The sequence below is a fragment of the Protopterus annectens genome, chromosome 1.part0 (genome assembly GCF_019279795.1).
Source record: "Protopterus annectens isolate FY-2018-M chromosome 1.part0, PAN1.0, whole genome shotgun sequence".
Lineage (NCBI taxonomy): Eukaryota > Metazoa > Chordata > Ceratodontiformes > Protopteridae > Protopterus > Protopterus annectens.
In genome coordinates this window covers 1,214,326,370-1,214,339,903 of record NC_056725.1, presented here as the reverse complement: position 1 = coordinate 1,214,339,903, position 13,534 = coordinate 1,214,326,370, and the positions used below count along the sequence as shown (strand labels likewise).

Genomic DNA, 13,534 nt, shown 5'->3' with positions numbered 1-13,534 from the left:
GGAAGCCTCAGTATAACAGCTTGGGCATGGACAAATTTCAGAGCCTTCGTTGAGAACACATTGCATCCCTTGGGAAAGAAAGCAAATTTTTTATGGTGCAGTAGCACCCCCCTGAAGAACATGAGTATTGCTGTGGACTATTTGGTATCTGTGGGTGGCAGAACCAACACACATTTCACCTTCTGGTGTCATTCCTTCTTTTGGGTTCCTATACTATGGGAAAATCTCCACTAAGCCTTATTAAGGCCTTCTATTTCCATGGCCTGTCCTGTGAAGTCAGTGGATGTTGGCTTGCTTTGGAGGGTATAACTCAATAAAGCTGCCTATTGATTTGGGGTCTGTGACCTCAAACGAAGCTAAGGGTAAGGCTCCTAGTAGTTTTGTCAGTGGAGCCTAACTTCTTCTAGGGCCTCCCCTTTTTCATTTCAGCACCTGGTCTGTAGCATGGCACCTTGTCAAGTAAGTTGGCATGTGGTCATAACTCTTGTGTAGAAAGTAGCTGTTTATAAGCTGTCTGGCTGTGGTCTTGGGCTTCATTGTCTCAGCTGTTTGCAGTACTCTGGATGAGAACATGCTACTGAGTTGCTCTGAACCTCTCATTGTGTGTATTACAGAATCTGTGGCTTTAGAAGCTGTCAGGTCTTAGTCTCCAGAGCACTGCAGTGATTTGCCTTTCCTCACCAGGAAGTCTTGGTCTTTACCCTTCTCCTTTAGGACAGCTGTGGTGATATCTTGTTCTCCCATTGTAGCTTGGGTGTTCCTGTACTTTTAATTATTTTTCCTAATTGTGTCCCATTGCAGAATTAAATGAAGACCATCAAGGTTATCCTTTCTTGCTTTCTAGTGGCTGAGTTGGGCTTGGATTTAGTTCCCAGTCCTTTAACAGAACAGGAAACTCCCATGGTTTTATCCAGAGATGCCCCCCCCCCCCCCCCCATGATTTGGGTTACCTCAGAGCCTGGCCGCTTATTTCTTCTAACTGTGCTGGCCTGCTGTCTTTAGCAATGATATACTTGAAGATGACAGGAAATATTTCACTCAGGCTTTTAAGTAAAAATGGAGCTCTATCCTTTGCTATCCCATTTTGCCAGCTGCATCGTTTTTCAGATTTTGGATGCCTATGTGCACGAGACTCAGTTTTATCATAGAAAATTCATAGAAACCCCCCTGCCCATCTTTCTTCACATAAGGTAGGGCAGATCCAATTTTGGTTAGTCAGTACGTAGTCAGGAAGAATAACAGGTTCCTATGGGAGCACTGCTTCTTGATCAGCCTTCAAGGAACTGTTTGGATTTCATATTCAACAGGCTTACCTCTCTGCAGCTTGGATTATGGATCACTGCTGCTGGAGTTCTTCTTTGGGCTGATCTTCCTTGCTTCCTAGTAGCTGTGCTTCCTCTAACTCTGGCAGAATGATCCTGGAACTTTAGGCACAGAAGTGTGAAGCCCTTTGATATCTTTCAGTGACCTGGTTCTCTTGCCTCATTCTGTCTTTATAGAAAGTCAATGTGATTTTGTCCCCAAATTATTCTGTTTGTCTCCCTGTGTCATTGCAGACAGAAACTGGGGAAGAGAGAGGGTCCTCCTCTCTTTAGAAGTGCAGTGCATGCCGAGATGTTTCCCAGAGTGGTTGACCTGATTAATTAGATGATACAGAGAACAATCTCCCTTGTTTCAGGAAGTTGGGTCTTGCAGCTTTGGGTTTGTCAGGATACTGAATAAATATAATGGAGGCACTGAGGCTGTGTGACTAACCTCCTTTGAGGTTAATATTCAGAATACGTTCCCTAGAAGAGAAGTACAACAGTACATGAGATGACAGGCAGTTTCATATGGGTCATTAGCATTAAAGGTATATACATTTCGTATACATATATATGTGTACATTTGTGATTATAAGCATTAATTTCAACATTCAGAAACAAAAGTGCACACATCAATGTTTGCACTCCGAATTTAACTAACCTCTAAAATATAAACTATTGAACGTGTATTGATCGAGAAAGGGAAACTTATACTTTCTTTTTCTAATCTGTTTAAAAAAAAAAAAAAACAATACCTTCACACACACATTTTGTCTAAGTAGTGAATGCTGCTAGGGAAAGGGTTTCTTATAAGGTGATGTGCAGTGTTTGGGCTACCATATATAAGTAAGTAAGGAAGGAAGATGGGCTTTGTCTTGATTTCCTTTACTATAGCAACCATACATTTAAGTTGTTCATTCACTGTTGGTTCTGTATTTTGCTACTACAGAGAGGTACTTGCACTGTCCTTAGAGCATGCATTACTAACACAGCTTCAGGTTTTATTGTTATGCTGTGTTCTCCTGGCAAACTTCCTAAGCCTGTAAATAAATCAGCACTGTCATGACTAACTACTCCGCTGGTGAGAAATTGGCTGTAGATTGTCACTGTTGATGTGACACCCCAACCCCATGTGCAAAATGGGGTTGTGGCTGGATGGAAGTAGGGTATCATTGCTAGGATCTGCACAGTGATCTGGATGTCTCTGTGACTGTGTGATATTTACTGTACATATACACTTTTTTTTTCACACTATGAATTTTTTTTTTTATCATTCCTAACATCTCACAAACCGAATAACTGTTAAGTGCTATGGTTTAAAATAGGATATTGTAATTTTTTCATATTCACATCAGCAGATTCTGACCTAACAAGTGCGCAGAATATATTGACAGTGTGCACATGGCTCTCGTCATTGTTTTCCATTCCCACTATATTAAAAGCATCACAAGACAAATATTGCACTGTGCACCTATGTGTACGTTAAATTATGTAGTTCTCCTAATTTTCAAAATTCTTTCCATCTGCCTGACTTGCATTCTTGTCTCAATGCTTTAGATTCTTCAGAAGTATTTTCAAATTTTGCTGCATCAAGTCTTTTTACTTCCATAATATCCACAAACATCTCGTGTTTCTATTTAACAGCATGCAGATTGTTTTAAATGCATTTGTTTTCATTTTTATGCATCTTAAGAAAATGTCATTCAGTCATGTAGCAGAGTTTCTACAAGATTGACTTTGTTTTGTATTCTCATTTGACTTTTTCTCATATCCATTAATTTTGCTACACATTCTCACTTTTGTCTTTTTTTCCTTGCATTATCTTACACAATATTTTTACTCACTTAATTCTTTTTAACTGTGTACTACTAATTTCTGTAACTGCACACATCACAGCTTTTTAATGAGGTCAGGTCTTTTTCTTTTAAGTAGCCTGCCCATGTTTCATCATGTCTTAATTCACACACTGTTCTGTGTGATTTTAATGAATCATACAACACACCCAGTTTACAGTCATTTTCTCTGTTCTTCAACTCAGTAAGATATTCAGGACTTTTTCAGTGGCCCTGTGAAGAACATGTCAAAATAAATGGCAAACCCTTTCTGGGCATAGAGTAATTCCTAAACTTCTCTCTTAAGCTCTACTATTTTTGTCATTTTCCATTTTGAATTCTTCCTCAGTAACATGCATCACTGCAGCACACTAACTTTTCAGGCTTTTTAAATAATCCAGTTTCAGGGAGACATAAAGGGAATTTCTGGCACCACAGTTTCCTTTTTTTTTTAATTTCCATGCAGTGGGAGAATTACTGGTGGTTGTAGCTGGGCCATTTTTCTACTGGGAATTATAATGTTGTACTTTCACGTGCATAAACACAGAAAAACAAAGATATTTCTACATTTATTGAGAAATATTTTTCTGCTCTGACATGATGTCTTTGAGTTTGCCAGCAATGCACTTCAGAAAGCGATTGAGACAGATTGAATATAATGTCAGTGGCCTCTATTACTTGTATTTGGTTTATTGGCTTATTGTAATCCAGGTATGAGGAGTCCATTGTAATGCAGTCTGTGTACTTCTGTATGAAAATTGATGTGGCAGGGTTTCACATTAATTTTTCAAGTGTGTTCCTTTGAACACAGAGTTACTGAAGATGTGCACCTCACCTCCATAAGATTCATATTAAAAGTGACCCGTATGACATGCAACTTCCTGTAGCTGGCTGATTGGTATTGAAGCTAATGATCACATGTAATATCTGTGGGCTGGGCTTCTCCTCAGACAGTCCTGCTTCTTCTTATGGTGTGGTTTTGAATTTTTTGATGAATCATTTCATTCGCCACCATAGTTCAGGTGTTCGCTGAACTCCTTGCACTGGTTTAGTTAGGTGTCTCACTTGATTCTTCATCCTCCTAGCTTCAGGGAACCAAATCCTGCGGTTCCTAGTTAGATACTTTTTAATAAAAAACACTCCAACCTGTAGGCCAGCGAGTCGGAATCTTGATAGTAATCACAGTTCTTTTATCAAAACAGAAAATATGCACATTAAATCTTCCAGTAAATCCTCTACCGCCTCGGCTACCATTAGCCTTTGTAGAGTTTTATTGATTCAGCATTTCGTAAGTGGTTTTGCAAAATACTTTTTAATAGATTGCCAGCTGAGTTGTCTTTCGCCATCGGACATCTCTGCCTGCCAGTCTTGTGGTCAGTGCATGTTCCACTTTGAGAGTAGCTGCATTCATTTCTTGCTTTATCATATCTTCTTGCAGACATGGGTGTTGCAGTCATTTGGCCTGTGATGCTCTATTTCTACAAGTATTGTTTGTTATCTTTACCAAGATGGTGTTAGCCAGACCTCTCTTAAAGAGACTGTATTCCATAACTCAAACATCTGAGCCGTGTTCTTCTGTCGTCCTCTGGCTCCCTCTATCCCAGCAGCTTTCTGCTTGGGAGTCAACACAGCCACAGCACAAATTAAGGAGTCCTTGATGTTAGATATAACATATAAATTCTTACCATATCAGTTATCTGTGAGTAGATCATTCATGATAGGTTAGGAATTCCCTTCACCTTTCACCCTGTGAGCAGATGAACCCCTCTAGTCACTGTCATCCACTTGTGCCCCCTATAAATCAGGAAGTGTATATTAATATACCACATGTGGAAAAGGTCTTAGGACCAGGCCAGTCCTTCTAGTTAATAGTCAGAAAAATAAATGAAAAAAGTGTGATTTCTCACATTTTCAGTTCCATTCTATTCTTATGTACTTTGTCTGTTATTATGACTTGTTCAGTTGATGATATTGAATAAAGATCTAATTTGTATCAGCCCACTTGCCAGTTAACAAAGCATTAACACATTAATGAATTTTAGTTAATTGTTGTGTATGTTAAATGCATTGGCAATACTTCACATCATGACAAAGGTGCCTATGCCATAGGGTTAGAACCTTACAAGAGTTCCTCTAGCTGGTGTCAGTACTGGGGCATTATTTACAGGTTCACTGATGTAATGTCACCTGATGTTTGCCAAGAGTCTTTCTCTTGTGAGAGAGTGCAAATGCTGTCTACACTGCTGTGATTTCATTGCCCATTTGTTTGTTGTAAACTTTGCTCTGGTCAAGCCTCATTTGACAGAGGCCTGTTCAGTACCTTTGTAGTACTTTGCTGATCTTTGTTAGACACAAACTAATTGGTTATTACTGTTCTTGAATGTACTGGCTTACTATCTGAAAATGTTGAGAACAGCATGTTCTAAAGGTTAAGGAGAGCATGAATGTGAGATCTGTGGTATTTGTTTTTCCTTTACCAAATGTTAGATGCCAAGATCCCTGTTTTTCTAGCTAGCTATGAAAACAAAATTGCCACTGGTTCTAAGGACAACCACAAAGCATTCTATAGCTATGTCAAGAATCTCAATGGCAACACCCAGATCTGCTCTGAATTACAGCACAACGGCACGAAAATTACAGAACCAATTGTTATTGACAGCAACATGGCAGATAGGGTCAGTGCTAACTTTACCCCACCCCCTAAAGGGCCCATATCTATACCCCACCCCCTAAAGGGCCCATATCTATACAGGAAGAATGCAGAGTCCCAGTAATCACAACTATGCAGGTGAAAGCTTCACTCTGTAAAGCCAAAAACACAGCATCCATGGGACTGGACAACATCCCAGGCTGCATTTTACACTAACTTCAGAACGAACTGGCTCCCAACCTAAGCACCATGTTCAATCATAGCCTCACATCAGGCTTTGTGCCCACTGAATGGCGTACAGCAACAGTTATCCCACTCCACAAAGGGGGAACCACCACTGATACTGGGAACTATCATCCTATTAGCCTGACGAGCCTGGTCTGCAAGGCCATGGAACGTATCATCATGGAACTCATAAACAAAGACATTGGTAACCTCCAAACTCTGGATCCCACCCAGTTTGGGTTTGTGAAAGGCAGATCATGCCTCCTGAACCTGATCGACTTCTTTGAGGCAGTCACCAAAGCCATAGATGAGGGTAAGGTGGTTCACACAGCCTATCTTGACCTCATCAAGGCTTTCGACACCATCCCCCATTCTGGAATTATAGCTAAACTCACTAAACTAGGTATAAATCCCTATGTCACAAGATGGGTTGCCAACTGGCTCACTGACAGAACCCACACTGTAAAAGTTGCACACACCATCTCTGACCTCAAACCAGTGACAAGTGGAGAACCACAGGTTCAGTCCTGGGACCTCTCCTATTTGGTATCTATTTCTCTGAAGTACAGGCTAACACACAAGGCCTCTGGCTAACGAAGTTCGCAGATGACTGCAAACTAGGAGCCATAGTAGAGTCCCCAAATGATGTGGAAATCCTACAGAAGGACCTCGCTGAGACAGATGCCTGGTGTCAGAGCCATGGCCTCAAGCTCAATGCCAAAAAGTGTATTGTCATCCCCTTTGGTAAAAACTCTGTACCCATGAACTACTACATAGACAGCAGTCTACTTAACACCGAATGTGTGATAAGAGACCTTGGGACCCGGGTGGACAGTAGTCTGTCCTTTGATAGTCACATCGCCACAGTAGTCAGGAAGTCCTTCTACGTGGCACACCTCATCATAAAAGGCTTCTCATCCAGGAAAAAAGAGGTCATTGTTACCCTCTACCCGGCACTCATTAGACCCATTATAGAGTACAACGCCCTTTTTGGAATGTACCTCACAAGACATCTGCAGTAGCTGGAAAGGCCACAGGAGTACCTCACAAAGAGGATTACTGGCCTCAAACAGATGCCCTACACTGACAGTCTCAAAAAAAACTCCAGCTTTACTCCGTAGCATATCGCCTACTCTGAGATGATCTCTGCCTAACATAAAAAGCTGTGTCAAACCCAGAGCTGTTGGACATGCTACACCTATAGAAATCCCAATCCCTCCGAGCTACACGCTCTAGGGACCTAAATCCTGTCACCACAATAAACAGGACATGCTGGAGGGATAGATTCATGTCCCAGAGACTTCCCATACTCTGGAACAGGCTACCCATCTATGTCAAGCAAAGTTCTTCATTAGCACTCTTCAAGAAAAATCTTGATGAGTGGATGGGAAATAGGAAATACACCCCGGGGATCACTTCTGTGTCTCTGCTTGACAATGGCACAGGAAAATAACTTTCTTGTGTGTCGTAAGCCAGGGAACCTTGTTGGCTAGGCTTACGTAGGCCCTCAGGCCAATAGCCTAGTACCTACCTATGAACTATATTTCTGATACTAGTAAACTATTGGCATGTCTCCTAGCATCATGCTTTACTGCAAAGTTTAGTTACCCAGTGCTTGCTTCCTTTTTTAATAATGTGGGCTCCCTCATTTCACCCCTTATAATGCAATCATTTGTAATTAACATTATTAACACTTATACTTGTGCCAGTGGAATAGAGAGATAAAGCCCTGACTACTGCCCAAGTGACTGAAATTTGGCTCATGTCATGGGTGCTTGACAGAGCTAGCAGGGTGGATGAGTGCACACCCATTCTGGGGAAAGGGAGGGGTGAAGCCAGCTGCACACATTGCCAATATCCCTTGAAGAAGGGGAGGTGATGCAGTAGACTGCCTTGGGAAGAACATTAGATTCACCAAACAACCAGCAGGTGGTACCCTTCATAGTTAGTGAGCAGAAGCACACACTTTGAAAGGGAGTGCATTGTGGGCCACTGTGGTGACATGGTTCGCTCATCTCCCTGACCAGCAGGGTGGGTTTAGGTCATTCATTTTGCTGTCATTCTGCGATGTTGGTAAGAGCACAAAAGCACCTTATGACTGCCTGAATGACAACGCCCTCGAGCAGCTCTTGCCTCAGCTCTAGGTGAAATTCCCAGAGAAGAGAAATAAATCAACACAGTTTGATCAAAGGGAGGATTGATGGTCATGCACATGGGCAAAAATAACCTACAAAAGCAGCTAGTGTCATTTTTGATAACATTTTTAGATGGGATACTAGCAGTTTACATTTCAAAGTATCAACTGACTGAAGAAATCGTTTTGAATATCTACTGCTACAGTATGTATTTTTGCATGATTTTAATTTTAGTAATTTCAAAACGTCTAAATAAGCGTTTTTGTCTTGAAAGGGACATCTTCATACTGTGAATGTAAAGTAGATCACTGCAGCTTATGTAACGTGTCCTAAACACATGATAGACCTTGTTAATGATTTAGTCTTAGGTAGATTTCAGCAACTTATGTACTGTGTCCCTAATCACATGAGAGACATCGTCACATAATCATATGAGCCTCAATGAGACAACCCTCATCTTTTTAGGTAAATTTTTAAGTTTACCTAAAATAGAGAAAGATCTAATTACGTTCACAGTTGGAAGTCCCTTACAATCCCTTTCAGGACAAAGGCGCTTACTGTGATGTTTTAGTGTGTGTTTTTTTTCTTTCTTTTTTTGACTGATTGAAGAGCTGTTATGGCACGGATTTGTATAATTTGAATTTTATTTCTCTGGGACGTTCGACATTGTGCGGTTCGATATTAGAAGATCAATGTTTATGTGTTCAATCATAAATGTAGCTTATTTCTACATTAACCTGCTTCTTTTTACTATGTCTTTAATTCATTCTAGTAGAAGTTGGACGTTAAATGTATATAAATGTAAATCTCTTTATATTTTCTCTGTTTTCTCCTTAGTCCTTTGGTTGAGGCTGTTTCTACAGTGGGAAGTACTTCTTATCAGGCTTGCTGTGTACGTTCTTGGCTTCGTTGTGTTTTGCAGATGCATATCAGTCAAACCACTGGTTCGTCGGAAAATGCAGATGTAGGCCGAATGTCTGGTAAGTACCTCTTATCTCTCCCCTCCATTAGATTTTAGATTAGATTTAAGTGCAGTTGGTCTTGTTTGGCAGATTTAGAGGAAGGACAAAATGCAATGTTTACCTTGTTTTTTCTACCAATGTAATATGTGAACAAACTTAACTTTTTACTTGTGTCCAGTTAAATTAGTAATTTAAGCAGGAACCATAACTGGACTGTGTTGAAAACTGTTTAGAAGTAGGCCCAAAAATCACATATCACCATCCTTCAGACAAATGCAGAAGCAAGCAGTAAGCATGTTTCTTTATAAAAATGAAACATCCCTGGAATAACTCCAGTCATCAACACGCCTTCATTCTTTAGCTGTTGTGCTTCATTTTTAGCACCATTTACACTATTCAGGCCCCTGGAAAAAGTCTACAAAACCATACATTTAGTGGCAGAAGCATTACTGAAGAAGAAATGATAAAAATTGTCAGACTTAGCTGGAATTAGGAAACTTCTTGACAGACAAGTGTATGCATTTTCAAGGCCTCTTCATTTACTGTGTAGTACTACGAATAATGTTATTAATACTAAAATTCTCTAAATACTTAAAGGGCTTCATCAAAGGAGCATTTGGCCACTGGCTTTGCATTTCTGACAGTGGGATAAGTAAAACGAAAAGAAGGCCTGATACTCTCTACCTCTGTGGTGTCACAAGATAGAGGCTTTGGTCTTGTCTTTTGTCTAACAGCCTGTGTTTTGCCATTTACCTGAATGCTGAAAGATCTAACCACTGAAAGGATGGGAGAGAATGGGTAATGCCAGCCCACACATTTTTCGCGGGGGAGTTGACAAACATTTCACTGCAGGAGACCATATTGAGAAAGGCACAAGAGTGTAGGTCGTCTCAGCAATGACTTCTGGGGAACACAAGTTTTCTCAGGAGTACATAGCACTTTGAGGATTATGGATGCACAAAAGCAAGGGCCCATGCTGACTTTGTTCATTTGGTATTGTACCACTTTTTCTAGACACTGGAGGTATTAAGAGCATATAAAACATTGAATGACCTGCTCCCCTACTCAGATGATCCATAGATCTTGCTTCCTTTTCCCAGTGTCCTAAATCAGGTTGAGGGACAGAATTGGTTATTATAGCAATAACCCATGCCTGGGTGTGGGTAATGCTGGATTTACCCACGGTTGGTGTGGTTTGGTCACGAGGGCGAAGCCCGAGTGGCCAAACAAAGCCAACCGTGGGTAAATCCAGCATTACCCACACCCAGAAGTGGGTTATTGCTATTATACAATGACATTATTTAAGAAAAAAAAAAATTACTTTTCTTAAATAATGGCATTGTATAATGCCTCCTTGTTGCCCTTCCGCAGCTGTCTGGTATTCTGCGGCAGTTCTGATGTACTGCGCATGCATAAGCCTACGCAGTACATCAGAGTTGTGGGCAAAAGCAACGGAGAAAGCAAGATCTCCATTGCTTTTTACAAACTGTCTCGCTATGTTAAAGGAGTTTAACATAGCGAGACAGCTTTAAAACAAAGCAACGGAGAATGTCCGTTGCTTTTTTAAAGCTGTCTCGCTATGTTAAACTCGTTTAACATAGCGAGACAGTGTGAAGCAACTGAGATCTTGCGTTCTCCGTTGCTGTAAAAAAAGAGTTATAGTAATGGAAAAAGTCCGGGTGACCGGACTTTTTTCCATTACTATAACTCTGATTTACAACGTGCACACTGACCAATCAGCATGCACATTTTTCAATATTAATGGGGGGTCATTGTATAATATAGCAATAACCCACGCCTGGGTGTGGGTAATGCTGGATTTACCCACGGTTGGCATGGTTTGGTCCCGAGGGCGAAGCCCAAGTCAACCATGGGTAAATCCAGCATTACCCACACCCAGAAGTGGGTTGTTGCTATTATACAATGACATTATTTAAGAAAAAAAATAATTACTTTTCTTAAATAATGGCATTGTATAATGCCTCCTTACTGCCCTTCTGCAGCTGTCTGGTATTCCGCGGAAGTTCTGATGTACTGCGCATGCCTACGCAGTATATCAGAGCTGTGGGCAAAAGCAACGGAGAAAGCAAGATTTCCGTTGCTTTCTACTGTTTTGCTATGTTAAATGGGTTTAACATAGCGAGACAGCTTTAAAATAAGCAACGGAGATCTCTGTTGCTTATTTTAAAGCTGTCTCACTATGTTAAACCCATTTAACATAGCGAGACAGGTTTAAAAAAAAGCAACGGAGAAAGCAATATCTCCGTTGCTTTTTACACACTGTGTCGCTATGTTAAAGGAGTTTAACATAGCGAGATAGCTTTAAAAAGAAGCAACGGAGATCTCCGTTGCCTGTGTCGCTATGTTAAACTCCTTTAACATAGCGAGACAGTGTTTTAAAAAAGACTTATACTAATGGAAAAAGTCTGGGCGACCGGACCTTTTTCCATTAGTATAAGTCGATTTATAATGTGCACGCTGACCAATCAGCGTGCACGTTTTGGAATATTAATGAGGGGGTCATGGTATAATAGGAGGTTTGCCAGTTGCAGGCAGAGACAGGGGACAAAGTAATTTAAAAGATGGTTAACCTGAAAAACAAATACATTTTTTTTTCTTTTTTTCTGCCATTTTTCCTTTAATAGAAAATATATGGTTGAATCCTAATTTGAGTCACATCCTCATACATTCATTAAATATGTATTTGTGTGTGTTTCAAAGACGTACTGTTTTGGTTTACTCTTGTGGTATAGAATTGCTGTCTGGAATAAGACCAAGAAAACGTGCATTTTTTGCCATAGGACAGATTGTGTAGAATGACTGCAGTTAAAGTTTTAAAACTTTTGCGTATTAGGTATTCTGTCTGTAGCCACTGGAAAAAAACATTAAATGAAATTCCCTCATTACACACCAAAGGTCTGATGAGCATTATGAGTAGTAGTAAAAAGACATCAAGGTCTTCTCAGGTTAGCTAGATATGTTTCAGAACTCATCTAGGCTTGTGAAGTAAAACTCTGGTCCCATTTGGTGGAATAGACCTTATTTTTTACCACATAGTCAACATTATACTACAGCTTAGAAGTGAATACTTTTTAATGGAAGTACCTTGAGAGTTTTCATACGCACTTCAGTTTGTTCCTCCTCTTGTCCCTTCACTTCCATTATTAGCAGAGTTGCTGCTTGTTTATTTCACTGCAGCATTGGGGGGGGGGGGGTGCTGCACTCCTGAGTGTGCTGTCCTACAGATGAGACATCAGACCAAAGTCCCATCTGCCTGAGTTGATTATAGCTCAGGTGGATGTAAAAGATCCTACGGAACCTATTCAAGAGGGAAGTGGAAGTTTCCCTGATGACTTGGCCAAATTTCCCATAATAGTATAAATACTAACTTGGTCTGTCTTGAAGAGAGACTGCTAACCTATTGGGACTAACCTGCTCGACAAAGGCTAAATAAAAATACAATAAAATGTAAAAAATCGGAACAGATTCTGGGCAAGTCCAATCTAATATGGGGCTGTGTAGATTTATTTGGCTTTACTATCATGAAGTTTCACTGAACTTGATGGTACTATAATAATTTGGTACTTTGGGGTTAATTTATTTATTTAGTTATATTTTTATTTTCACCTTCAGAGGTCTAGGTAGCTGATTTTATAATCTTGCCTACTACCCACCAGATGTGAGTGCATGTTGTTCCTAATCTAATGTATGTATCCATTCTCTGACGCATTTGCCAGATACTTTGACTAAAGCTGCCAGAATTTAAGCCTGTTTTCTTATTTGACCTCTGCATATTAAAACTAGATGTGATCATTTGAATTGATTTTTTTTCTTAAGCTTTGCAGTACACTGTTTGACCTGTTATGCCTCTTTTAAACTGAGCCCATGTTATGCAGAATGTTATCCGCTTTTGCGATTGAATAATTATGTGAAGTGGTTGGCTTATTTATAGAGATGAAATAACTGTTAAGATGATGTCCTTCTGAGCCATTAGAGAAAGAAGTTCATAACACATTTCAATTACAGTCTGCTTCCTTTTGTGCTATTTCCTTCTGTGTTTTTTCTGTATGTTTGTGTATTTATGATTTCCAATTATTGGCTGTGAGGACATTCTTCATATATTCTGCTTCTGTCTGCTTTTATTAGTTGATTAAATGCTGCATTTGTGGTATCGGACTCTGCGGCTGTAAAGTAAATAATACCTTTGAAATAGAGAGGTGATTCCATTGCTGTTTACTGAATGTAAAACCATGCGTAATGTATATAGTGAGAAATGGTGTACAATTAAAGTAGGAATTCTTGTCAAACCAAAAGGAATTAAACAAATGTACTTTGGTCATTTTATATATTACTTCTGGGGTAAGAAATATCACTGTATCAGTCTAAACAGTTTTAAAGTAATACCCACAGATTTGTTTTTCAGAAG

The 13,534-nt window shown here is 40.0% G+C and overlaps 1 protein-coding gene across 1 annotated transcript in view; it reads left to right on the top strand.

Moving 5' to 3' along the window:
- MMS22L (MMS22 like, DNA repair protein) overlaps positions 1-13,534 on the top strand; it is a gene marked incomplete in the record, with an annotated part of 1,809,169 nt that overhangs the window by 1,379,647 nt on the left and 415,988 nt on the right. The window contains 1 exon segment of the mRNA XM_044065731.1: positions 8,984-9,126. Coding sequence (XP_043921666.1) covers positions 8,984-9,126 — 143 coding nt within the window.